This window comes from Chiloscyllium plagiosum, chromosome 31, assembly GCF_004010195.1.
Source record: "Chiloscyllium plagiosum isolate BGI_BamShark_2017 chromosome 31, ASM401019v2, whole genome shotgun sequence".
In the NCBI taxonomy this organism is placed as follows: Eukaryota; Metazoa; Chordata; class Chondrichthyes; order Orectolobiformes; family Hemiscylliidae; genus Chiloscyllium; species Chiloscyllium plagiosum.
The window spans coordinates 39,439,693-39,465,766 of record NC_057740.1 but is presented as its reverse complement, the minus strand read 5'-3'; the positions used below and the strand labels follow the sequence as shown (position 1 = coordinate 39,465,766).

Below are 26,074 nucleotides of genomic sequence, written 5' to 3'. Positions count from 1 at the left end.
CAGACGTTTCGTCCCCTGTCTAGGTGACATCCTCAGTGCTTGGGAGCCTCCTGTGAAGCGCTTCTGTGATGTTTCCTCCAGCATTTATAGTGGTTTGTCTCTGCCACTTCCGGTTGTCAGTTCCAGCTGTCCGCTGCAGTGGTCTGTATACTGGGTCCATGTCGATGTGCTTATTGATTGAATCTGTGGATGAGTGCCATGCCTCTAGGAATTCCCTGGCTGTTCTCTGTTTGGTTTGTCCTATAATAGTAGTGTTGTCCCAGTCGAACTCACCAGGATAAAGGACCCGATACCCAGCATGAGCAAAACCAATATAGTGTACAAAATCCCATGCAAGGACTGCCGACCTGGACCCAATATACCGACCACTGCAACGGACAGCTGGAACTGACAACCGGAAGCTGCAGAGACAAACCACGATAAATGCCGGAGGAAAGATCACAGAAGCGCTTCACAGGAGGCTCCCAAGCACCGAGGATGTCATCTAGACAGGGGACGAAAGATCTGCAACACAAATTCCCAGCTCGGCGAACAGAACCACGACAATGGGTTCCATTTCCATAATAGCTGAGCTCCACACAAGGAGGATTCTGCCTCTCAACCTCTCCATTCACTTGAGGCGTGGTGACCCTCTCCATCAGTTCTCTCTCTCTCATGAGAGCAACCCTTTGGGACTGTGGAGACTTTACCATAAAAAGCAGTCTGTGATGGACAATCCCCAACAGCATTGCTGCTCCTGCTAAAATGAAAGGTGGACAATAAATTACAACATTTAAAATATAAAAAATACACCCAGGAGCATCCTAATCCAACATCTGCCTCCAGCAAAGAACATGCCCCAACTTGTTAAAATGAAACATGCATGATGAAATGCAACATTTAAATATATAAATACATCCAATGAGTATCCTTACACAGTATCCTCCTCCTCTATAGCCCAGTGTAGGTGCCTTGCCAGCAGCTCCCTGCTCATCCTTAACCCCCCAGATTGATACACTCATTACCGTCCAGTTACATTCACAAAGTCCCGTCGCTTCCCGCGTTACCCACACATCCCACCCTCCCCACTCACGGCACCCAATTGGAATGCAGTTTCCCCCAGCAGCGACCTTCGGTTGGCTCCCACGTCTGCCCGTCAGGACGCCCCGCCTCATCCTGGGCCCACCCGCAGCGCTACCATTATCTAAAGGCTGAGGGAGGCAGGCGCGCAAATAATTACTAATAACGAAGTTAAATGAGACACGCATCCATGTTAAAGATACGAAATAAATATATAACAATATAAAGCGCATAAACATCCAATATAGACTATGAAAGATTTTATAATGATGAAACAAGTGCTTGGAACCAGATGTCCCCCCCAAATTTGGCTTTGGTCGTGTCTGATTGACAGGTCCTTGGGATTGCTTGCAAAAAACACATTTGTTGCAGCAAATAATATATATTCATATAAAGCATTTCACAGCACGTTTGCATACCATAAATACTTCCCTTTAAAATAGCTAACGGTGGTTTCAGTTAGGAAATAGGGTTTTATTTCAGATAAAGTCCTCATTTACCATTCAACGTAGCTCTATTTAAAATCCCACCTCTGCTTGGTTTATATAGGCTGCAGTATAAAAGCATTGTGCAATTGGCCTCTTCTACTGACACTCATGTCTGGCGTTAGCATGAGGGAAAAGTGGAAAATAGGCTTGTGCGGTGTACAAGTGTACAGAGGTGTCAGGTCTTTGTAGAAGGATTAAATTATCTGACATCGTATTAATGATTTTGCGATAAAACACACAAATTAAAATCTGCTCAATTGCATTGTGGGATGTTTCTAGCTACTTTCACTTTTAGTAGGAAGTGTCGATTGCAGTACGTGAGAAATTTGTTCAGGCATTGCTTTATATCTTGTACAGTTTGTAGGCTGCAAAGATTCTTTATATTACAAGGTATTGTGTATGCATTTTAAATATATATATATATATTTTTTTAGAGACGCTTTAATTGGCTAGAAGCTTGAATGTAAACAGAATGTTGGAGAAACTCAGCAGATCTGGCAGAATTCTGTGCAGAGAAAACAACAGAATGAACGTTTCAGGTCTGGTGGGAGTTTTGAGTAAAACCCATATCAAATTGAAACGTGAACTCACTCTCCACAATTACTGCCAGACCTGCTGAGTTTCTCCAGCATTTTTGTGTTCCGGATTTTTAGCATCCGCAGTATTTTGCATTTGTAGAAGGTTAAATATATTTGGAATACTGTATTGAGATATATAGCAGTTGTAGAATTCAGAGATGCATTTTGAGTTTCTGTCGTTGCCAAACTAGTTTGCATCTTGAGAACTGTTACAACACAGTTATCAATGTTAAAGATTTATATTGCATCACTGTTGAGATTCCCAGTCTGCATCTATTTACTAAGAAAGTAATGGGTATTGTGCTTTGAAAAACAAGCACAGGCCTGATAGCTTTGTCAAAGTGTCAAAAGATGGATGACAAAGCAGTTTTGAAAGACGTTTTGAAATTATCTTGAAGTTTCTCAGCCTTAAGAAAAGCCTCCAGTAGAAAAAAAAGCTCCCTGGTTCAGGTGTTAAAATCTCTCTGGCCTATTTCTAATCTCCTTCATCCCCATAACCTCCCTACCCTTCTGAAATGTTAGTGCTTTTCTAATGTCCAGGTGAACATTCTTGGTATTCGTCATCTCACCATTAATGACTGTTTGTGGAAGACCGTTCCAAACCTCTACCACTATAAGTATAAAAATGCTTCCTATCATCTCTCCTGAACCCTCTGGCCCTAATTCTCTGACTATGCCCCCCCAGTTCTAGAATCCCCAACCAGTGGAAGTAGCTTATCTTTATCTACCCTGAGTTTTCCTGTTAATAGCTTGAAAACTTCAATCAGATCATCCCTTAATCTTTGAATTCTAGAGAAAATAGGCCTAATTTGTGTAATTACTCCTTGTAATAACCCCTGAAGTCCGGTTATTATTTATGTAAACTTATATTGCACTCCTTCCAAGGGCAATATCACCTTTTAATGTGGTGAGATGTGACTAGGTTCTAAGGGAGTGTAAGAGAGGCCTCTCAATCTATTGCAAAAGCCCATTTCATAATGGCTGAAACTTCCTATACAAGTTCCCACCAACTCATGCTGCAGTTTCCTTTTTGCTAGGACAAAAGGCAGTGCTCGTTTTCCCTTGAGTCTTGCGTGGAAGGACTTTCTAGGATCAGTTGTGCAATTTTTTTCTATTCAATAGTTTGGTTCTTTTACCTCCTTACCTTGGATCAGGCAATGACATTCAAAAGTGTAATGCACAAGCATAGCCTGTGTTGGGACCAGTTTAGCGTTCACATCACCATGCTGCCATTACACAATCAGATCAACAATTAATGATGCATGAGCGTATTATTGTGCACATCAATGCGTATGCTTCAAAGTTTGGTTCATAACCTCCGAGAATGATTTCAAGAGCTGCAGAAAATTGTATCCAGAACTTGGCCATTCCAGGAACGTATGTGGGTAAGGGACTAGTATACAGTTTATACAAATAGACAACCGACTAGCTATCTAGTAACTACACAGACAAATGTTAGAACTGCCAATTGAATTTAGAAATGAGGAATTGCTTGGCTACCACATAAAGGATGGCAATGTGCTGGATCTGCTTGGGGTGGAGTAAAATAAAACAACAAGGATACTTAGTAAACTTTTAAGGGACTATTATTCAGGCAATTGAGCTGCACATTGCTACAAGAAATCATGACGACACTCTGTGTGCTGTTAAAGAACAATTTGCATTTATATAGTGCATTTCACAAGCTCAGGATATTCCAAAGTGTTTAACACTCAGTACTGCTCCATTTGAAACACAGACACTGTTGCGGGAAACACAGCAGTCAATTTGCACACAGCAAGCTCCCCACACACAGCAATGTGATACTGACTGGATAACCTGCTTTCTGGGATGGGAAAGCAGTATTGGGCAGGACGTTATTATTCTTCAAAACAGTGCCATGAGATCTTTCATATCCACCTGATGGGGCAGACTGTGCCCTTTGTTCAATGCCTTATCTGATTAGCACTATCCCAGTACTGCACTGGGAGGTTTAGAATAGAGTTTGTGCTCAAGTCTACTATGCTTTCAAGTTCCCACATTGCCACAGTGATTACACCTTGGAACAGCAAAAGGTGTGTGTGAACATCTGAGCATCCCACCCATCTACCTGTTCAGATTCTCCTGTCCCACCTGTGGATTCACTATTGGACTGTTCAGTCACTTCAGGACCTCCAACTCTGGAATGCATGAAAGTCATCCTCAGTCTGCAGTGATTGCTTAAGAAGAAGCTGGCACTTCATTGGCTGGAATCCACTTTGAGACATTCTGAGGTTGTGTAAGATGTGATATAGAAAATAGGAGAAGTAGGCCATTCAGCCTGCTCTGACATTCAATATGATCACGGCTGTTCATCCAACTCGGTCCCCTGCTCCCACTTTCTCTCTATTCCCTTTGATCCCATTAGCCCTAAGAACCACATCTAACTCCATAATTATGAGTCTTCTTACACCTCTAGAGCACAATGTTGAGGCAACTATGGTACCCACTGAGACACAGTGGATGTATGAAGAAGATATCTGCAACCTCACTTGGGTCATGCCTGAAATGGAAGTGTGAAGCTAACAATTACTCTCAAAGCAATGGTTGGTGTGTCAGGGGCAATAGGGAGGGGCTGGAATACTTGCTTGCTGAACACTGAAACCCACCAATGGACATGACAATGTGTGGCTGAATGTTCTTGTTTCGTGCTTCTTTGTTTTGTGTATCAGAGCAAAACACAGCAAAATGGATAAAAAGGAACAGAATGGACACCAGGGTGAGGGTGGAACCATAAGAATTGTGGAAGGCAACGACAGGGAAGACTTACACCATGAAACACTGCCGTGCAATAACGGAGATCATAACTGCAACTCTTTTTCACACAAGACTGGCAAGAAGGAACCAGCAGTAGAGGCTACACCAAGCAACATTGTCCAGATAAAGTGTGCAACTCTGCAGATTAATGACCAGTTGCAACAAGTTATAACACTCAAAGTTGAAAGCACTCAAGAGCAGAAGAAGGATCAAATGACACCTGACCTTGAAGTGGCCTCTACACTAGACAATGGTAAGTCACGAGCAAAGTCCCCATGATGAAAACAGAAGCTCATTTAGGGAGTCACCAAGCCACCCTTGGAGTCAGAGGAAGGAGCTCTGTGAAATGATGAGAGGAAGTGGGGCTGTTCATGTCTGGAATATCAGAATGGAGAGGTTTTAATTATTTTAACAGTCTATAGCTCATTGCTATAAATAAATTCAAGAGGGAATTCAGGAGGATCTTTAAAATGTGGAAGTTGTTAGTATTAGGAGTAAAGATGTGATTAAGGTGAAGCTGGATAATTATGTAAGCAAGAAAAGAGGTTTATGCTGATGGGATGAGATGAAGAGGGGTCAGAGGAATTTTGTATAAAGTATAAATATTGCCTTATGACTAGTTGGTCCAATGAGGGCTGAAGTAAACCTCTAATGATCGTTATGATGTTAAAGATATAAGGTTTAGAGGGGATTTGAGGATTTTTTCACTTGGGTGGGAGGGGGGAGGGGTGTGGTGGCGGTCTGGAATGCACTACCTGGGAGGGTGGATGAGGCAGGAACCTTTATAAAGTACATGGATGGGCTGCTTGCTGTGTGAAAAAAGGCTTTCATCATTTTACACTTGCCTGGTTTGTAAATAAACGTATATCTTTGCCCTCTCATCACCTGGCACAAGGTGAGGGCAGATGCCAGCAGGATGCTAATCCCATTCCCTTCCTCCTCCAGGAAGAGGGAAGGGATTCCTGGCATGAGTGGACTGCCCTGTTAACAGGCGAAAGTGAGGACTGCAGATGCTGGAGATTAGAATCAAGATTAGAGTGTGTTGCTAAAAAGCACAGCAGGTCAGGCAGCATCCAAGGAGCAGGAAAATCGACGTTTCGGGCAGGACTCCTTCATCAGGAATCAGAATTCCTGATGAATGGTTCCTCCCAAAACATCGATTGACCTGTTAATAGGCTAGGCATATGTTTCCTGGAACAGAAATTGCTGGAAAAACTCAGCAGGAATGGCAGCATCTGTGGAGAGACAACAGAGTTAACATTTTGAGTCCAGTGACCCTTCTTTAGAACAGCAATTTTTGCTTTTGTTTCAGATCTTCAGTTCTTTGTTTTAAGTGTATGTTCTATGGACTTCAGAAGAATGAGAGACAATTTCATTGAAAAATATAAAATTATTACAAATCTTGACAGGATAGATGCTGACATTATTACTCCGGCTGGAGAGGAGAAATAAGAGTTTTTTTAAATTAACTCATGGGATGTGGGCATCTTTGGCTAGACCAACATTTAATGTCCATCCCTAATTACCCAGAAGGCAGTTAAGAGTTAATCACATTGAAGTGGATCTGGAGTCACATGTTGGTCAGATGCTGTAAGGACAACAATTGCCCTTCCCAAAGGGCATTAGTGAACCAGTTGGGTTTTTCCTGACAATCAATAATAGTTTCATGGTCATCATATTTTTAAATTGAATTTAAATTCCACCATTTGCCAGATTTGAACCCTAGGATGTTTCTTCACTCTCTGGCTTCATGGTCGGGCAATAATACCACTAGACCATTGCCTCCCCAGAGTGATCCGAGTCCAGCGATAAGGAAACAGCCATTTGGGGCTGAGTTGCGGAGAAATATCTTCAGAGGGTTGAGAATGTTGGGTATTTTCTACTCCAAGGACAGCAGGTGCTTAGTCATCAAGTATATTTGAGATGGAGCTTGATAGATATTTGGAACCTCAGGAAATCCTGATGGGGTTCTGGGTTGAGCAGGGAGCTGGAGTTCAGGGAGATCAGCTGTGATCCTACTTAACGATGAGGGTCTGTACAGTCTACTTCTGCTCCCATTTCTTATGTAACAACATGCCTGTGGTACAAAATGTTATGGCTCGTTGTGTGCAGTTCTGGTCACCACACTATAGGATGTGGATGTTTTGGAACGGGTGCAATAAAAGGTTAACCAAGATGTTGCTTGAATTGGAGTGTATTACCTATAAGAAGAGGGTGGACAAACTTGGATTGTTTTTGCTGGCGTTTCGGAGGCTGAAGGGCGACCTGATAGAAATATATGAAGTTATGAGAGCCTGGATAGGGTGGACTGTTGGAGTCTTTTTCCCAGGGTGGAAATGTCACATACTAGGGGACATAGGTTTAAGGTGAAAGGGGCAAGTTTAAAGGAGATGTGCAAGGAAAGGATTTTTTACACAGATCAGGTGTGTGGAACAATGCCAGGGGAGGTGGCAAAAGCAGATACAATAGCAATGTTTAAGAGGCATTCAGACAGACACATGAACAGGGAGGGATGAGAGCGTTATGTACCATGTGCAGAGCTGGGATTTGTTTGGAATAGCATCACAGTCGAGGCAGACATAATGGGCTGAAGGGCCTGTTCCAGTGCTGTACTGTTCTTTGTTTCTCTTTCCCCAGAACCAGTACCACTTTTGCTTCCAGAGAAATCCAGCACTGCGTACAAGTATGCCACAACACTCACAAACAGACAGCGAGGGAACGAGATCTCATCGCTCCCAGCAAACCTGGACAGTGAGTACCCTGGTTTACACTATTCATTTGGAAGTAAAATCGCTGATCTAATGTACAAAGAATGGCAGCCAATTTATACACAGCAAGCTTTTGTAAATAGCAATGCAATAATGACTAATTATCCTTTATGGGAAAAAATGAAGACTGCAGATGCTGGAGATCAGAGGCGAGAGTGTGGTGCTGGAAAAGCACAGCAGGTCAGGCAGCATCCGAGGAGCAGGAGACTTTCCTGATGAAGGGCCCTTGCCTGAAGCGCCAATTCTCCTGCTCCTCGGATGCTGCCTGACCTGCTGTGCTTTTCCAGCACCACACTCTTGACCCTAGATATCTTTTATGTCTCAAGTTGGTTGAGCGATAGATGTTATTTAGGACAGTAGAGATAATCCTCCTACTTTTCTTTGAAATGTTCTCATGAGACTTGTTACATCCGCCTGACAGAGCAGGTAGGATCCCAGTTAAATGTGGAATTCTCTTCCCTGGATGCTAGGCCATTGATGCTGGCTTAGACGTAAGGACACCATAGCTATGTCAAAAGAGCCATCTGGCCTTACCAAGGAGATATTTTCTAATCAACCTGCTCAGAGATGATATTGCACATCTCTGGAACAGGAGGGACTTGAACCTGGGTGACCTGGCTTAGAGGTAGGGACACTAAATCCGTGCTACAAGAGTAGCTCTACCAAGTACAATTTACTAATCAATACCCAATGTCTGTTTATTTTAGTACCTTAAACTACTAGGTATTTAATTTCTATCACTAGAATCAATAAATCTAGGAGAGTTGGATAGGACTTTGATAGACAAGAAAATGTAATTGATAGCACAACCAGATCAGCCATGATCTTATCGATTGGTCGAACAGGCTTGAATGGTCAAATTAGATTCCCTCCAGAGTGGAAACAGGCCCTTCGGCCCAACAAGTCCACACTGACCCTCCGAAGAGAAACCCACCCAGACCCACTCCCCTACACTCACCCCTGACTAATGCACCTAACACTACAGGCAATTTAGCATGGCCAATTCACCTAACCTGCACATCTTTGGACAGTGGGAGGAAACCGGAGCACCCGGAGGAAACCCACGCAGACACGGGGAGAATGTGCAAACTCCACACAGACAGTCGCCCGAGGCTGGAATCGAACCTGGGTCTCTGGCACTGTGAAGGAGCAGTGCTAACCACTAAGCCACTGTGCCGCCCTGTTGTTCATAAATCCCATGTTCTTATTAAACATCTTAATCAAAATATCAACAGTGCGACAATCCCTCAGTACTACACTGATATTTGAACAGGTACATGAATAGGAAAGGTTTAAGAGGGATATGGGACAAATTCAGGCAAACGGGACTGGTTTAGTTTGGGATTATGGTCGGCATGGACTGGTTGGACCGAAGAATCTGTTTCCGTGCTGTATGACTCTATGATGTGCCAATCTAGTCTTGTGCTCAAGCCTTGGGAATGGAATTTGAATTCTCAAACCTCTGACTCAGGGAGGTTACCCACTGAGATCTGAGGGATCAGAGACGTGTGCAGCCTGGATTCAAACCTCAATCGGAGAGAAGAAAATTCCAAAGTAGAACACTTCAGATCCATTTACACAATTTGGAAACAACTTGCCATTTTGCACTCAGCATGACAAATGTTTTTCTTGCTCTCCTTCCAGCGCTATCGATTCATCAGCTAGCTGCTCAGGGAGACCTGGCCCAACTAATGTCAAATCTTCAACAAGGTGAGCAATGGAAATTGAGCTGTGTTATTGCAAATTCTTTAAGCTTGTGTGGGCTCAGAGCAAATTCTATTCTCACTGTCATTCACTCCTGGGATTTGGACATCATTGGTAAGACTGCCGCTTATTTCCCATCTTATAGGTGAGAGGGTCTTTTTCTTTGGAGTTCCAATTCACAATTTCTGGATAACAGGTTAGGCCATTTGAAGAGAAATTGCTTCACTCTGATAACTGCTTATCATTGGTATTCTGTACTTCAGAGAACTGTGGTTGCTCAGTCATTGAAAATATCTTAGACTGAAAATGGTAAATTTTGAACACTAAATAAAATGGGAAAGTTGGCTCGCCATGTTTTAATTGAAAGGTATTAGACTCCAAGGAATGCATGACCCATTTTATGCTCTGATTTGTCAGAAACAAGGGCAACAAGGTGTATTTGAATTTGAGATTCAAATCAACCATGATCTAATTATATAGCACAACAGTCACAGGAGCTTAATGGCCTATTCCTACTGTTACGTCTTTGTGGATATGTTAGAATTCCTCTCTTGAGAATTTTGCTATGAATTGATCTTTCTTGTTAGTTGTAGTAAACAGTATTGAATGAATTTAAAACAAAAATGTACACCCTTTCTTATGGGCTCCTGTATGGCAGTGGTAATGTCCCTACCTCTGAGCCAGGAAACCTGGGTTCAGGTCCTTTCTGCTCCAGACGTGTGCAATAATATTTTTGAACAGGTTGATAAGAGAGAAAGTATATTTTCTATTTTCTAATGTGCTGCAGTCATAGTGTCCCTACCTCTGATCCAGGAGGTTGGGGTTCAAGTCCCTCCTGCTGTAAATGTGTGTTATGACAAACCTGAACAAATTGACTGAAACCATTTTGTAAACGCGTATAGTTCACTGGAGTGCCTCATTACTTCTGGTAACAATAATGTGTTTCCTCTCTTCAATATACTAGTGATGCAGTGGTAGTGTCTCTACCTCTGGACGAAGATTCCTGGGTTCAAGTCCATCTCTGAACAGGTTGATTAGAAAATATCTGTATTTCCACATTTTCTCCCTTATTCTGTCTCACTCAGTCTGCATTTAGGGAGCTGATGGTCTTGTAGTATTATCGCGAGACTATTAATCCACAAACCCAGATTATGTGCTGGGGACCTGGGTTCAAATCCTACCATGATAGATGGTGGCCTTTGAATTCAATAAAAGTATGGAATTAAGAATTTAATGATGATCATGAAACTCTTGTCAACTTTTGGTAAAAATCCATCTGGTTCACTAATGTCCTTTAGGGAGAGAAATTACTGTCCTTACCTGGTCTGGTCTACATGTGACTGCAAACAGATAGCAATCAGTAATGCCCACATGTAATGCATTAAAAAAAACTTACTTGTAATTGTCTGAGACTGCAATCATAATTGCTGCTCATGAGAGACATCACCTGAAATGATAGTAATGATGGCATGGGCAATTTCGATGGGCCGAATGGCTGAGACCTGTTTTCTGTCTTCCTGTGAAATGCTGTAACAAAGTCAGTCATCCAGTCTGTTCCATTTTACAGGGAGCTCATTGCTCAATGTTGCAGATGAACGAGGCTTCACACCACTCATGTGGGCAGCAGCATTCGGGGAAATGGCTGTTGTGAAATTTTTGCTCCAGATGGTAAGACCGAGAGAACATTGTCCATTATTTCACTGCATTGTTTGTGTAAAAGGCATTGAGGCGATATGGATGATTACATTGCCATGGCGACTGAAAAGAACTTTGTGAAATTCTGGGCTCATTAATTTGAGATAGTGAAGAATTGTCTCTTGGATAAGGAAGACCACACCTTTAAAATAAAAACTGAAAGAACTGCATACGTTGTAAACCTGGAAAAAACAGAAATTGCTGGAAAACCTCAGCAGGTCTGGCAGCATTTGTGAAGAGAAATCACAGTTAATGTTTCGGATTCAGTGACCTTTCCTCAAAACAGTTCTGAGGAAGGGTCACTGGACCTGAAACGTTAACTCTGATTTCTCTCCACAGATACTCACAAACCTGCTGAGCTTTTCCAGCAATTTCCATTTTTGTTGCGCAATTTTAAAATGGTTATCCTTATTTTTAAGTCCTTCCATAGTCTCTTGCCCCACCAACCAAAACACTTTTGCAACTCTGCAATTCTCCTCCTTACCCCCCCCCAACCCTCTGAAATTGTTTCCCTTGTCCAATTTCATTCACTTGAGTATCCCTGATTTTAATTAGAGTCATACAGCACAGAAACAGGTCTTTCAGTCATAGAGTCATAGAGATGTACAGCACGGAGCTCATCCATGCTGTTCAGATATCCTAAGTTAATCTAGTCCTATTTGCCAACATTTAGCTCATATCCCTCTGAACCCTTCCTATTCATGTACCTGTCCAAATGTTCTACCATGGTCTGTTTTATTAACTTCCAAGGTCCTAAACCCTGGAATACACTTCCTAATTCCCTCTGCCTCCTTCAAGAAACTCCTTAAAGTTCTCCCCTAAAAATTTCCTTATGTGACTCATGTCAAAATTTTGTTTTGCAGTACTTCTGCAAAGTAACTTGGGACCTTTCACAATATTGAAAGCACTATATAAGTTCAACTTTGTTGTTATTGAAGGAAATCTTCCATTGCAGGGCGCTGTCAGTATTAAGTAGTTCCAGGTCAGGAGTAAGAGCGGGTTGAGCTCTCTCTCTTGAAAGCAAACCCATCAAGCTCGTTGCTGTTGGATCCAAAGATCAACATCTGAGGCTGGCATCCTCCTCTGTTTGTTGCCTCCATCTGTTGAGCTGCCAATTGATTAGAATTAAGTTGCCTATTGTTGGTTCTGCTAACATTGCTAAATAGCTGTGCACAGTGTACCACTAAACCAGTCACACTGAGAAGACTCTAAGTTTGCTCAACAGCCATAGTGGCAGTAGATGTAATAACTCACTAATGCTTCTTTGACAGTACCTTCTGACCTATGTCCTCTATTATCTAGAAGGATAAGAGCAACAGATGCATGGGAACACCACCATCTGCAAGTTTGCTTCCAAGTCACTCACCACCTTACCTGGAGATATACCAATGATCTTTTACTTTCACTGGGTTAAAACCTGGAACACCCTCCCTAGCAGCTCTGTGTCTCTATGCCTCAAGTTTGCGGTGATCCAGAAAAGTAGTCTAGCACCACCTTCTCTGGGACAATAGGAATGTGTAATGAATGCTGGTCCAGCCAGTGATGCCTACATCCCCGAATGGATTAAAAAAAATGATGCAATTGACCTTAGTGTTACTGTGCAAGCAAGCATACTGATCCACTACTGTTAATAATAAACATTAAAATAAAACAAAGAATATGGCTGCTGGAAATCTGAAAGAAAAACAAGAAAGTGCTGGAAAATCTCAGCAGGTCTGGCAGCATCTGTAGGTAGAGAGAAACAGGGTTAACATTTCGAATCCAATGATCCTTTGTCAGAACAGAACTGATGAAGGTCATTGGACTTGAAATGTTAACTCTGTATCTAACTCTCTACAGATGCTGTCAGTATTTCTCCAGCACTTTCTGTTTTTGTATTTAATAATAAACAACTCAGTGTGCTCTATTGGACAGAATACCTGAGCAATTTGTGGGACAGGATCAGGTTTGACGCTGGCGTACTAAATCAAATAACCAACTCAGGTGACATAGTGAGATTATCCAGTGGAGTGAGTAACCAGATACTGCTCAATGGAACTGTACATCAAAGACAGAAACATTAGAATCTCAATGTATAACCAATCCATATGAATTAAACAGAATGTCCTGGGGGGGGAGAGGTCTTACTTAAAACTTTGACATGAGCCGCACTTGCTGTTGTTACAGGGTGCTGACCCACACACTCTGGCAAAGGAGCGGGAGAGCACGCTGTCTCTGGCTAGCATTCAGGGATACAGCGACATTGTCCAGCTACTCCTTGATCATGGCGTGGATGTCAACATTTATGACTGGGTGAGGTTATACCTGAGCTAGACTGCCTGATGTTTAAGCCTTTGGCTTTTATGTTGCGATTTCTGTGGGACGTACGAGGGAAGTATGTTGCTGTGGGATTCCATCTTTAAACAACAGTCCGATAAGTGTTGTGAACCCTATGGGTTATACACGTAAAAATTGTCATAATAGTAAATTGATGGTCCCTTTTGGCTATGCCCCATGTTGTTAAAACTGTTTGAATCAGTCTATACTAATTAGTGAACTGAATGCTTGGCTACACAGAAAAGTGAGAGCGAAAATCAGAAGTATACATGTCAGATACATTTAGAAATAGCACATCATACTTCCAGGACAGAAACAAGTCATTTGGTCCATGTTTATGCTCTAGCTCGCTATTTTCCACTCCTCTTCATCCAATCCCATCAACATATTTTTCTATTTTTTGTTCTCTTGTTGTTCATTCACCCACTACGATAGCCCATTGGACCATAATTGGGACACCGTGTTAAGGGGATAGTTGTATGTCTCCAATAGAACCCCTTATATTGAGTCTCTCATAACTTAATTATCTGCTTTCCCCAGAATGGAGGAACTCCGTTGCTGTATGCAGTGCATGGAAATCATGTGAGGTGTGTGGAAGCTCTATTGGGTAAGTCAGAATAGGTAAGGCAGAAGGAATGTGCATGTGTGTGAAATAGGTGATGGGAATGCTTCGCTCAAATGCTTTTCAGAGGAGTTTTTCAGTATCCCGGTCATATCCTCTTTCAGGAAACATCACTAATAAAAAGACAGATTAAATCATCACTCACATTGTTGTTGTTTGTGGAATCTTACCAAGTATAGAATGGTTGCAGAAAGATGGAAATTGTACTTCAAAAGTGGTTGCAACCAATATGAACATCAAATAGTGCCATGGGAACCTTTATATTCACCCAAATAGCAGAGGGGGCCTGGGTTTAATGTCTCACCTGAATGGCGTCACCTCCGAAAGTGCAGAGCTCCCCTACTGCTGCACTGGAGTGTCGACCTTGATTTTCACATTCAAGTCCTGGGGTGGGAATTAGTTTGCGAGAAAGACATGGAGAGACAATATAATCTAAATTGTACCATTTTGATGGGGCAGGGACACAGGGAATTGGAATGCATTCTAAGGAATCTTTGAAGTTGGCAGGACAAGATAGGCCTGTTAAGAAAGCATACTGGATATCTGACATTGTAAAAAAGGGGTATTTGATATAAGAAGGAAGTCATACAAAATCTTTCCATGCTCTCCCACTGAGGCCTCAGCTGGTATACAATTCTGGGCACCACACTCGTGGACTTTTAAGTAAAATGATACCAAGGATAATAGCAGTTAGTTGGTTTATTCTTTCATGGGATGTCAGAAAGATCAACGTCTATTGGCTCTCTCCAAATTCCCTTCAACTGAATGGCTTGCTAGGCCATTTCAAGGGATAATTCAGCGTCTTCCAGGGACTTAGATCTGGAATCACATGTAGGGCAGACTGGGTAAAGATCCAAGATTTCCTTCTCTAAAGGTGAACTAATTGAGGATAGAGTGAACACATGGAAATACACAGTTCGGTCCAAGTTTCCTAAACCGAATTAGTTCTACTTACCCTGCATTTGGCCCTTATCTCTGTAAACCCTTTCTATTCATGTACCTGTCCAAATGTCTTTTAAATGTTGCAGCTGTACTTGCATCCAACACTTCCTCTGGCACTTTATTTCCACCCTGTGTGAAAAAATTGCCCCAAATTTTTAAATCTTAGAATTAGGTTTATTGTCACACGTACTCAGATACAGGAGTACAGTGAAAAGTGTACAAAGTCACCATTTCTGGCACCATTTTAGGTAAAAAAAAAACCTGTTTACAAAGTTTCAGGTATAAATTAGAAAAATAAAATAAAGATAAAAATTCAGCATTACAGGGAGGGAGCAGGGAGTCCACCCTGGGCCTTACCTGGAGGCTGGGAATCTGAACTGTGCTTCATCATGGCTTTCTCCTCTCACCGTACAAATACACCCCCTAGTTTTGAACTCCCCCATCCTATGGAAAACTTTGTTATTCATCTTATATGCTCATGATTTTATAAATCTCTAAGGTCATCCCTCAATCTCCTACACTCCAATGAGAAAAGTCCCAGCCTGTTGCTGATCTTGAATTTAAATTCCACCAGGACTCTGTAGTGAGATTCGAATTCCAGGCCCCAGAGTATCAGCCTGGGCCTTTGCATTACTAATTGAGTGACATTGGTAATACACACTACCAGAGTCAGTCTAAGGTACTTGACTATTCCGCCATAAATGGTCAGGGAAAGTAACAGTGGGGGCAGAGAAACTTGGGAGGAAGAGGGAGAGACTGTTTGGGAAAGTGGTTCCAGGATGCCCTGATATCTTCAGAGTTAAAAATTAATCTGTGGGCTATTGCTGGAAACAACAGAAGATAAACTGTAGGAACATGAACAACTATGTTTGTTTAAAAAAAATTATCAGGAAAATACCTGAAAGTTCCTGGAATATAAATCCTTCAGCAAAGAAATCAATATGACAATTCCCTTCATAATCTTAATTTTCTGTGTTCATTCCAGGTAGACTGAAAAGTCTGACTCCTACAGGGCCTTATACCAAAAGTGCACATTTATTTAGATGTTGAGTTTGACATTTGATTTGTTTTTCCCTCAACAGCCAAAGGTGCAGATTTAACAATGGAGGCAGACTCTGGTTACAGTCCGATGGATCTGGCTGTGGCCCTGGGTTTTAAAAAAGGCAAGTCTTCACTCATTGACATTGTTTTTCCTCACCTTCACCTGCCCCCTCCTCAAATTTTCTTCCCCGTCACACTGGAAGGCCACGTTCTACATATAAGGCCTGCATTGTCCAGCAGTGACAGCTATGTTTGAGATGGTTTGAAATGAGGGTTTCTTAACTTTCCCCTCAGCCGGGATGCCCCATCAAGGGTCTCAGTTGATAAGGGATCAGCCAGGAATTCTACCAGTTGCTTGCAGTCCTGTTTTGAAGGGACATATATGTGCTGAGAGCACATTAAACTAAAATGAGATGATACGATTGAATAACTGACATCAAATGCCAAGATTTACACATTGGTCAGTTACAATGGTCACTTGTGAGAATCACCTGGAGGGTAACACTGGGCCTGGTGTCCAGCTTGAGCATCTGTTGCCAGTTTGGCCAGAGCTCTCTAGTGGCAGGAGGTCAGTTGGAAAATGTCAAAACTGAGGATGATGGGTTTTTGTTCAGCAAAGGTACCCAAAATGGGTAACTCATGGAGTTAAGAAACAAATCAGACTTGATCTAAATGAATGGCTAAAGACTGCAGTAGGGACTGAATGGTCTACATCTGTTCCTATTGTCAATTCTCTAAGAAAGGGAGGAAGGACAGGGGAAACGGAAAGCAAAAGAACATAGGAAATAGGAGTATGCAGTTTAACCCCTTGAACTTGTTTGACCATTCTAATAAGATCATGGCTGGTCATCCACCTCAACTTCATTTTCTTCTCCTATGCCACCTCTTCTAGAATACCGACAGTTGAGAAAGAAGCCATTCAGATCATCGAGTCTACAGTGACGTTCCAAAGACCATCCCACTCAGACATAGAACATAGAAAAATACAGTGCAGTACAGGCCCTTTGGCCCTCGATGTTGCGCCGATCCAAGCCCACCTAACCTCCACTAGCCCACTATCCTCCATATGCCTATCCAATGCCCGTTTAAATGCCCATAAAGAGGGAGAGTCCACCACTGCTACTGGCAGGGCATTCCATGAACTCAAGACTCGCTGAGTAAAGAATCTACCCCTAACATCTGTCCTATACCTACCACCCCTTAATTTAAAGCTATGCCCCCTCGTAATAGCTGACTCCATACGTGGAAAAAGACTCACCCCTATAAACTCGCTTGGGGCTTTTACCATAGCTAGTCCATCTAACCTGCACATCCCTGGGGCAATTATTTAGCAAGGTCAATCCACCTAATCTGCACATTTTTTTGGACTTTGTGTGGAAACCGGAGCACCCGGAGGAAACCCATGCAGACACGGGGAGAATGTGCAAATTCCACACCGATAGTCGCCTGAAGCAGGATTCGAACCCAGGTCCCTGGTGCTGTGAGACAACAGTGCTAACCACTGAGCCAACATACTGCCCCTTTTAATTTTCATAAATATATTAGATTAGATTCCCTACAGTGTGGAAACAGGCCTTTCGGCCCAACAAGTCCACACCGACCCTCTGAAGAGTAATCCACCCAGACCCATTCCCCTACATTTACCCCTGACTAATGTAATTTAAAAATATGGGCAATTTAGCTTAGCCTATTCACTTAACCTGCACATCTTTGGATTGCGGGAGGAAACCGGAGCACCCGGAGGAAACCCACACAGACATGGGGAAAATGTGCAAACTCCACACAGACAGTCGTCTGAGGCTGGAATTGAACCCAGGTCCTTGGCACTATGAGGCAGCGGTGCTAACCACTGTGCCACCATGCTGCCCCATATATTGTCTTGAATACTCTCAATGGCTTAGCACATCACTGGCTAAGTGTTCTTATCCATGATTTTTGAAAAAACATTATTTTCTTATTTTGTATTTTAGTTCAACAAGCAATTGAAAACCATGTATTGAAGCTACTTCAGAACAACAAAGAGTGATCAAGAAGTGGAAGCAATGGGACCATCCTCAGGGTGAGGTGGAGCCAGTAAACAAACACTAGCAAAGGCTTTCCTTCTGCTCTACTAAACTCTGCAGCAAGAAGCTCACTGGGAGCAGCACAGGCTGTTGAGGCCCACTCCATCCTATCTGATGTACAAAATAAATTCAACAGACAGTAAGATCATAGGAAGCAACGGAAGATGGTTTCTAACGAATGGCAAATCAAATGAGTGGACTGGTTACTGATGTAGTTGTGATTATTACAGCAACCTACTCTTTAAATCAGCACTGGTAACTGACTAAACTGTACAAGTTGGTCTGGGTTTTTTTTGGGGATGGATTGCCTATAGATCTCCAAAGTGTAAAGACATTAATTTAAAAAAAATTAAAGTTAATTCTTTTTTCAGATACCTGACTTGTAATTTTTTGTAAAAGTTTGCAGTCAATTATCATCAATATCAAAAGGTCAAAGGAAAACCTATCTTTGTTTCATTCGTTCACAGGAGAAAGTGAGGTCTGCAGATGTTGGAGATCAAAGTTGAAACTTTATTGCTGGAACAGCACAGCAGGTCAGGCAGCATCCAGGGAACAGGAGATTCGACGTTTCGGGCACAGGCCCTTCTTCAGGAAAGGGCCTGTGCCCGAAACGTCGAATCTCCTGTTCCCTGGATGCTGCCTGACCTGCTGTGCTGTTCCAGCAATAAAGTTTCAACTCATTCGTTCACAGCCTGTGGGTATCATTGGCAAGCTCAGTATTTATTGTGAATCCCTGGTACCAATTGAGGGGCTTGCTTGGCTGTTTCATACAGCAGTTAATAGTCAACTACATTCAGGTCTCCAGATCATTAGGGCCAGCCTCTGGAATAATAGTCTAGTAATGTTACAATTACACTCTCTCAACACTCATCTAGCACCTTTCCCATTCCCAGGATATTCCAAAGTGGTTCACAGATGTTGCTGCCACACATGTGAAAGTTGGAGCCGATTTGTACACAGTTAAGATCTCACCCACAGCACTGAGATAATGGCCGAACATTTTCTCATTCTGTTGGTAAGGGCCCATTACTCAAGGAAAGTGAGGACTGCAGATGCTGGAGAATCAGAGTGGAAAAATGTAGAGCTGGAAAAAGTAAAGCAGGTCAGACAGCATCCAAGGAGCAAGAGAGTTGACATTTCGGGCACTAGCCCCATAACGCCCCTTGTTCTTCTTAGAATACCACCCAATTGAGCATGATGACAGGACTCTGGATTAACACCTCATGTGGAAGTCAGTCACTGTTATGTCTAACAATTCAGCACTCTCGGTTCTGGCAGCTTAGATTCTATTGCCTCAGTCTTGGCTTCAGCCCATGACCTTGTAACCCCACTGAGAGGGCTCCCAACTGAACCAAGAACTAAAGCTCAGAGCTGCTTTGGACTTAACAGATGTGACAACATTACCCATATTGAGAATCAGAACTGATGAAAGCACATTAGTCATGACTGTGCAGTGTACTTCCAAGAACTCCATATTAGTCTGATGGGTCTTTCAATTGAGCAGAGAGCTCCTGGACAGTGATGATTCCTGGACATGCTTCAGAACATTGAAGCTTCTCACTGGCTCCTGGAGAGGCCTAGAAGAAATTAGTCTCCAGATGATCGCTGAATGTGTCGAGCAGTAATTAGCCCCTAACCGAGATATATCACTATAAATATAAATTGTCTTAATTTTACTCATAGAGTTCACTGTGAGCTAAGTAGTCATAATGCAAATAGCCACATGTTTAATACCTGCTGTCAGAGAACTAAGCTATGAGGAAAGGTTAAAAACGAATGAATTCTTCAGTCCAAGAGGAGCAACTAAAAATGGACTTTGCCTGCAAAGATATACAAGATAACCAATTGCCTCGCTTTGCAATCTGAAGAAACAATAAGGAGCTTGTTTGTATGGGAGTTCTACAGCCTCTTGACCAATGGTCCACATCCAAAAACAAAATGAGCCTCAGGATTTCCTTAAGCTCTCTGATGGTTGTGGAACAATGCTGCTCAGGATATTTGCCTACAGTATACTGATCATTCAATACCAAAAGCAAATGAAAAGTCAGGTGTAACAATAATGTGTCCTAACTTATATTTTAAATATCAGTGATCGAGACATGTTTTCTGTAATTGTCTAATATAAAGTTCTTCAGCTCCTTCTCACTGATCCAAGGCAAGTTTCAGGCTGAATTAGCTGAAACCAGGGAATGCATCATGTTAGAGTTTATATATCATGAGGCACTGACAGGGTGTTTGGGAACTAATATAAAGTTCTTCAGCTCCTTCTCACTGATCCAAGGCAAGTTTCAGGCTGAATTAGCTGAAACCAGGGAATGCATCATTGTTAGAGTTTATATATCATGAGGCACTGACAGGGTGTTTGGGAATTCCCAGTTCCAGCTGGTTTCTGGTTCTCCAGGCAGTGAGTATAATCAGATACATTACAATAATTTTTCACCGAGTACATCAAGATGATAGATAACAATTCTTCCGAAGAAGTCTGTGCTTTCCTCAAAAATGATTTTTAATTTATCAGCAATCGATTCCTCATGGATGGAGAATCTGTGAGTCACAGATAAGGAAGAAAAATAATGTATTTGATGTAGAATAATTGAGAGAACTGCCTTCCTGTGTTCACAAAAGTAAACATTCATTCATTAAAAAGCAACCCTGGGGCTCAGCTGATGGATGAGTGGATGAAAGCCCTCTCCAGTGTTTTAAGTTCACCCGTGGGGCCTACATTTAGACTGGAATGAGAAGAAATCTCTTAACTGGAAGGCTTGTGGATCTTTAAAATTCTTTATCCAAGGGAGCTGTGGATGCCCAGGGGCAGGTGCACTCAAGCCTTGAATTGGTTGATTTCTGGATTCTAAGGACGTCAAGGGAGATGGGGAGTGTCTGGGAAGGTGGATTTGAGGTAGATGGTCAGTCATGATCTTACTGAGTACTGCAGCAGGCTTGAAGAACTGTAAAGCCTCCCACTTCTTAAGTTTTTATTCATACTCACAGGGAAATTCACCTAGTGACCCAATGGAGTTCATTCTTCCTGTGATAGTCCTTGCCCTCACATATCTAAACACAAACAGATCTAACACAACAGTGTTGCTAAAGAAACTAATACTGCCTCAAAGTCTCTGAAGGATATCTGTAAGCAGTTTGTGTCTTCGGGGTAGAAGTCAGCTATTTTCACCAAATTAGATCCCTTTCTTCCACCTAAGAAACAAAAGTTAAATAAGTTTAGTCATGGAGCTGGTTGCAATATAAGCAAAACTATGGAAAACCGCAAGGTTATTCAGTTTTGCAGCATAAACAAATTTCAAGGTTGAGACTCTGGAGCAGTCTTGATCACTGCACTGTGGGAGCTGATGTCTTTCAAATGAGACATTAAATGGAGCTCCTATATCTGCCTGCTCAGTTGGCAGTAAATGATTCTATGGCACTATTCTGAAAATAAGCAAGGAACTTATTAGTGTCCTGGCCAATATTTATCTCTCAATCAATATTAAAACAAGTGTATGGCCATTATCACATTGCTGTTTGTCAGAGTTTGCTTTGTGAAAATTGGTTGCTGCATTTCCTACATTACAAATGACTAAACTTCAAGAAGCATTTCAATGGCTTTTAAATACTTTGAGAGATTTGGTGTTTATGAAAAGTGTCAGGTAAGTGCTTTTAGCACTGTGACATTTTCAACAACTTGCTCTGTGGATTCTTTTCACTCTAGTTATTAAAGGTGTTGAGAATTTTAGTACTATATGCAGTGTCTAAAGCTTTGTGATACATAACACAGTGTTAAAACACTGGGATGTTCCTGCACTCCAGTAACAGGATGGGGGACGGGATTAGAGTGATGCTGGAAAAGCACAGTAGGTCAGGTAGCATCCGAGGAGCAGGAAAATCGACATTTCGGGCAAAAGCCCTTCATCAGGAATGAGGCTGGGAGCCTCGGGGATGGAGAGATAAATGGGAGGGGGGTGGCCCCCGAGGCTTTTGCCCGGAATGTCGATTTTCCTGCTCCTCGGATGTTGCCTGACCTGCTGTGCTTTTCCAGCACCACTCTAATCTTGCCTCTAATCTCCAGCATCTGCAGTACCCACTTTTGAGATTAGGTTAGATTCCCTACAGTGTGGAAACAGGCCCTTTGGCCCAACAAGTCCACACCGACCCTCCGAAGAGTAACCCACCCAACAAGTCCACACCGACCCTCCGAAGAGTAACCCACCGCCCTCTGACTAATGCACCTAACAACTATGGACAATTTAGCATGGCCAATTCACCTGATCTGTACACCTTTGGAAGGTGGGAGGAAACCGGAGTACCCGGAGGAAACCCACGCAGACACTCCACACAGACAGTTGCCTATGGCTGGAATCAAACCTGGGACCCTGGTGCTGTGAGGCAGCAGTGCTAGCCACTGAGCCGCTGTGCTGCCCTAACAGGATGGGGGAACCTACCTACAATCTGCACATCCAATTTCAATATATGGTTGTTTCTACTTTGTACAAAACAAATGAGAGCCACAGACTCTAATCTAACTGTGGTGATTGTAATGAGGTCAGCCAGGTGGACCTCAGAACATGAGTTCCCTGATTGGACCAGGTCAACAGCCCCAGAGAGCTCTGGCTGCCAATATGTAAACAGGAGTGTGAGGGTTCTGCTCACTCCAGGACCCGGCTCTGAGCTAGCTGGGTCAGTGTCAGGTTATATGGAAGTGTAAATAAAGGGGGAGTTGGTGACGGGATACCAGCCTTCATGGAGTTGTTTCACTAAGATCTCTCTGGCGCCTCAAAGTTTGTGAGAAGATTTGTAGCTCGGGTGCTCGTTGTTGTGGTTCTGTTCGCCAAGCTGGGAATTTGTGTTGCAGACATTTTGTCCCCTGTCTAGGTGACATCCTCTAGATTCAAACCACTACAAATGCCAGAGGAAAGATCACAGAAGCGCTTCACAGGGGGCTCCCATGCACTGAGGATGTCACCTAGACAGGGTCGAAATATCTGCAACACAAATTTCCATCTGGTGCCTTCTGATGGTGCAGAGGGTATATTCAGTGAGCAATAATACATGAAAAATTTACTAAAACAAAAGCTACATCTGTATCCTCAGGTGGCTGTGTAGAATCCTATGGGCTGGGACATTTTTCTTGATTAAAGGCATTAGGTGTACAAAATATGACAGCCAATTTCCCCTTCAATATTCTTTTTGAACTTGCAAAGCTATGATGTAATTGATCCTTAGAATGAAGCCATTTTGCCCATTGAGACCATACTGACTAGAGAACAATCCAGTCAGTTCCTTCATCACTACATGATTTCTATAGGTCAGCAGATTTGTTTCCTTCAAGTTCCTAAGTTATTTACCTTCGAAATTTGATTGCTTCCATTTGCACCACCCTCACAGAATCACAGAAATGATACAGCACAGAAGAGGGCCATTCAGCCCATCTTATCCATACTAACCTAAAGACACCCAGATGCTCTTTCTGATCACATCTTCCTGCACGTGGCTCACAGCCCTGCAGCTTACAGCACTTAAGGTACAGATCATGGTACATTTTATTTTAAAAACGAGTTTAGGGTTTCTGTATCCACTACCAACTCAGACAGCGAAATTCAGACACCCACCACCTACTGCATAAAACTGATTTCCTCACATGCCCTGTTTCAAGGAAAACAATCCCAACATTTCCAACCTCTCCTCATAGCTACAATTCTCTAGCCCTAGCAACATTCCAGTAAACTGTCTGTGTGGAGTTTGCACATTCTCCCCATGTCTGCCAAGGGTTTCCTCCGGGTGCTTCGGTTTCCTCCCACAGTCAAAGGTGTGCAGGTCAGGTGAATTGGCCATGCTAAATTTCCCGTAGTGTTAGATGCATTAGTCAGGGGTAAATGTAGGGGAATGGGGCTGGGTGAGTTGCTTTTTGTAGGTCGGTGTGGACTTGTTGGGCTGAAGGGCCTGTTTCCACACTGTAGGGAATCTAATCTAATCTAATCTAACCTAAATCTTCTCTGCATTGTCTTCACAGCCATTACATTCTTCCTGTAATGTGGTGACCAGAATTGGACACAATACTCTAGTAGTCTCTCAGTGTCTTGTATAGTTTCATCATTATATCCCTACTTTTGTATTCTGTACCTCTATCAATGAAGGAGAGCATTCCAAATGCCTCTTTTACAACCTTATTTACCTGTACTGCTATCTTTCGGGACCTGTGCACTTGCACACTACGATTTCTCACTTCATCCAGCCCTCTCAGTGTATTTCTTTTTATTCTGTATTCCCTTTTACTGTTTTGACCTCTCTAAAAGCACTACACCACACTTATCAGAGTTGAACTCCATCTGTTACTTTCCTGCCCACCCCACCAACACATTTGTATCATTTTAGAGCTTATAGCTATCCTCTACACTACATGGCCAATTTTTGTGCTGTCTGTAAATTTCCCAATTGTGCCCCCAAAGTTCAAGTCCAAATTGTTAATGTATAAAACAAACAGCAGGGTCCGAACACCAAGTCCTGTTTGAATCAGCTTTCCATTTGCAAGGGCAGCCATTGACCGTCACCCTTTGTTTCCTGTTTCTAAGCCAACTTGGGCTCCAATTTGCCACATTACCCTGTATCCCATGGGTATTTACTTTTTAGACTAGTCTGCCACATGGGACCTTGTCAAATGCCTTACTAAAATCCACGCAGACAACATATACTGCACTTCATGGGCAGCAAGTCCCAGATATGGTATAAACTAGCAAAGGGATCTCTATGTTTCTTCGACAAATTGTCTCAGAAAATTCTAAACACCAAGCTGAGCCCATCTACAGAATGACACAACACATGAGGCTATTTATTTGTCATATCTCTGCAAGCTCTTTGAAAAATCTATCCAATTACCACACTGTTCTTTCCCCAATGTTCTGTAAATTTTGGCTTATCCAATCCATTTTCTGAAAAGTTATTGCTGAATTTGCTCCCATCATGCTTTCAGACAGATTCCAGATCATAACCTGAACCCTTTGATTTCAATCCTGATTTTTCAGAAGAACAAGACCCAAGATAATTCAAGGTTTAATGTATTGAGATATCAGATCTAAGGCAGGATGCTGACAGAGGATTCTACTGGGTTTCAGCAGCTCAGGGTTAGAAATGCAGGCGGATTGATGGAAAAGGTAAACAAGGTGCGATTGCTGACACTCCCTATCCAGGGCCCCATACCGTGATGTGAGGTTATGAAACAATGACAGAAAACAGACCTTGTGGGATACTCAAATTTGTGAGAGACTGGGATATGCCCATTTATGAGTAAGCCTGAATTTACCTTCGAGTCTGCATGACCTGCCTGTGAATCCACCTTGGAACTGCAGCTGTAATTCAGTCACCTTTACAATCTGAGGGAACTCAAGCAGCACCCACTGGGAGGGGCCCTGAGACATGGGGAGATAAAACACAGAAAGGATTACTGAAATTAACCACAAATATACAGTGGGTCAGTTTGAGTCTGAAAGAGCAATGTATGTTAACAGCACAGAGCTGGTAGAGAACAAACTGGAAATGTATCAGTTAAAGAAAGATTTACATTTCGATTGTACCTTTCATCTTTTCGGGACGTCCCAAAGTACTTCATAGATAATTAAATAATTTCACAGTGCTGTAAGCTAAGAGATGTTCACAGGCAATTTGGGTGAGACACGTCACATAAGAAACAAACGACAGGCAAAACTGATACTGGAAGCCGAGTGATGGGAGATAAGGAAATAGCTGGAGAACTTAATAAGTACTTTGCATCAGTCTTCACAGTGGAAGACATGAGTAATATCCCAACAATTAAAGGGAGTCAGCGAGCTGAGTTGAGTATGGTTGCCATTACAAAAGAGAAAGTGCTAGAAAAGCTAAAAGGTCTTAAAATTGATAAATCTCCTGGCCCCGATGGGCTACATCCTAGATTTCTGAGGGAGGTGGCTGAGGAAATAGCAGAGGCGTTGGTTGAGATCTTTCAAAAGTCATTGGAGTCAGGGAAAGTCCGGGATGATTGGAAGATCGCTGTTGTAAC

The 26,074-nt window shown here is 42.5% G+C and overlaps 3 protein-coding genes across 7 annotated transcripts in view; 1 reads left to right on the top strand and 2 right to left on the bottom strand.

Annotated features, from left to right (window-relative positions):
* Positions 1-11,266, bottom strand: part of ankle1 (ankyrin repeat and LEM domain containing 1) — a 35,657-nt gene extending 24,391 nt beyond the window's left edge. For 2 of the 3 annotated variants that reach the window (XM_043721437.1, XM_043721440.1), the window contains exon 1: positions 915-1,034. In XM_043721437.1, coding sequence (XP_043577372.1) covers positions 915-973 — 59 coding nt within the window. In that variant the 5' untranslated portion in view covers positions 974-1,034. Of the gene's footprint in view, positions 1-914; positions 1,035-10,768 lie in introns of those variants that run through there. The other variant, XM_043721438.1, reaches the window with a different exon arrangement.
* Positions 1,620-18,425, top strand: rfxank (regulatory factor X-associated ankyrin-containing protein). Of its 3 annotated transcripts, XM_043721441.1 has the most exons (9): positions 1,849-1,937; positions 4,816-5,153; positions 7,538-7,651; positions 9,313-9,378; positions 10,940-11,040; positions 13,234-13,359; positions 13,924-13,990; positions 16,030-16,110; positions 17,959-18,425. In XM_043721441.1, exons 2-9 carry the CDS (start codon positions 4,832-4,834, stop codon positions 18,012-18,014), a joined length of 933 nt encoding a protein of 310 aa, XP_043577376.1. In that variant the 5' UTR covers positions 1,849-1,937; positions 4,816-4,831; the 3' UTR covers positions 18,015-18,425. The 3 variants fall into 3 exon arrangements, with proteins under 3 accessions (XP_043577378.1, XP_043577376.1, XP_043577377.1); XM_043721443.1 differs by lacking the exon at positions 4,816-5,153 and having other exon boundaries at positions 1,620-1,937; XM_043721442.1 differs by lacking the exon at positions 13,234-13,359.
* A 1,874-nt stretch (positions 18,426-20,299) lies between these two features.
* LOC122565450 (nuclear receptor 2C2-associated protein) overlaps positions 20,300-26,074 on the bottom strand; it is a 15,767-nt gene continuing 9,992 nt past the window's right edge. The window contains exons 3-5 of the mRNA XM_043721444.1: positions 25,343-25,448; positions 21,179-21,246; positions 20,300-20,597 (exon numbers count right to left, since the gene is read on the bottom strand). Coding sequence (XP_043577379.1) covers positions 20,475-20,597; positions 21,179-21,246; positions 25,343-25,448 — 297 coding nt within the window. The 3' untranslated portion in view covers positions 20,300-20,474. The remainder of the gene's footprint in view (positions 20,598-21,178; positions 21,247-25,342; positions 25,449-26,074) is intronic.

What these genes read in the sequence shown, in the direction of transcription:
- rfxank (XM_043721441.1), top strand. Translation starts at nt 4,832, where the DNA reads ATGGATAAAAAGGAACAGAATGGACACCAGGGTGAGGGTGGAACCATA. An exon ending in GGCCTCTACACTAGACAATG is followed by an intron (nt 5,154 to 7,537) that starts GTAAGTCACGAG and finishes CTCTTTCCCCAG; the next exon opens with AACCAGTACCACTTTTGCTT. An exon ending in AATGTCAAATCTTCAACAAG is followed by an intron (nt 9,379 to 10,939) that starts GTGAGCAATGGA and finishes TCCATTTTACAG; the next exon opens with GGAGCTCATTGCTCAATGTT.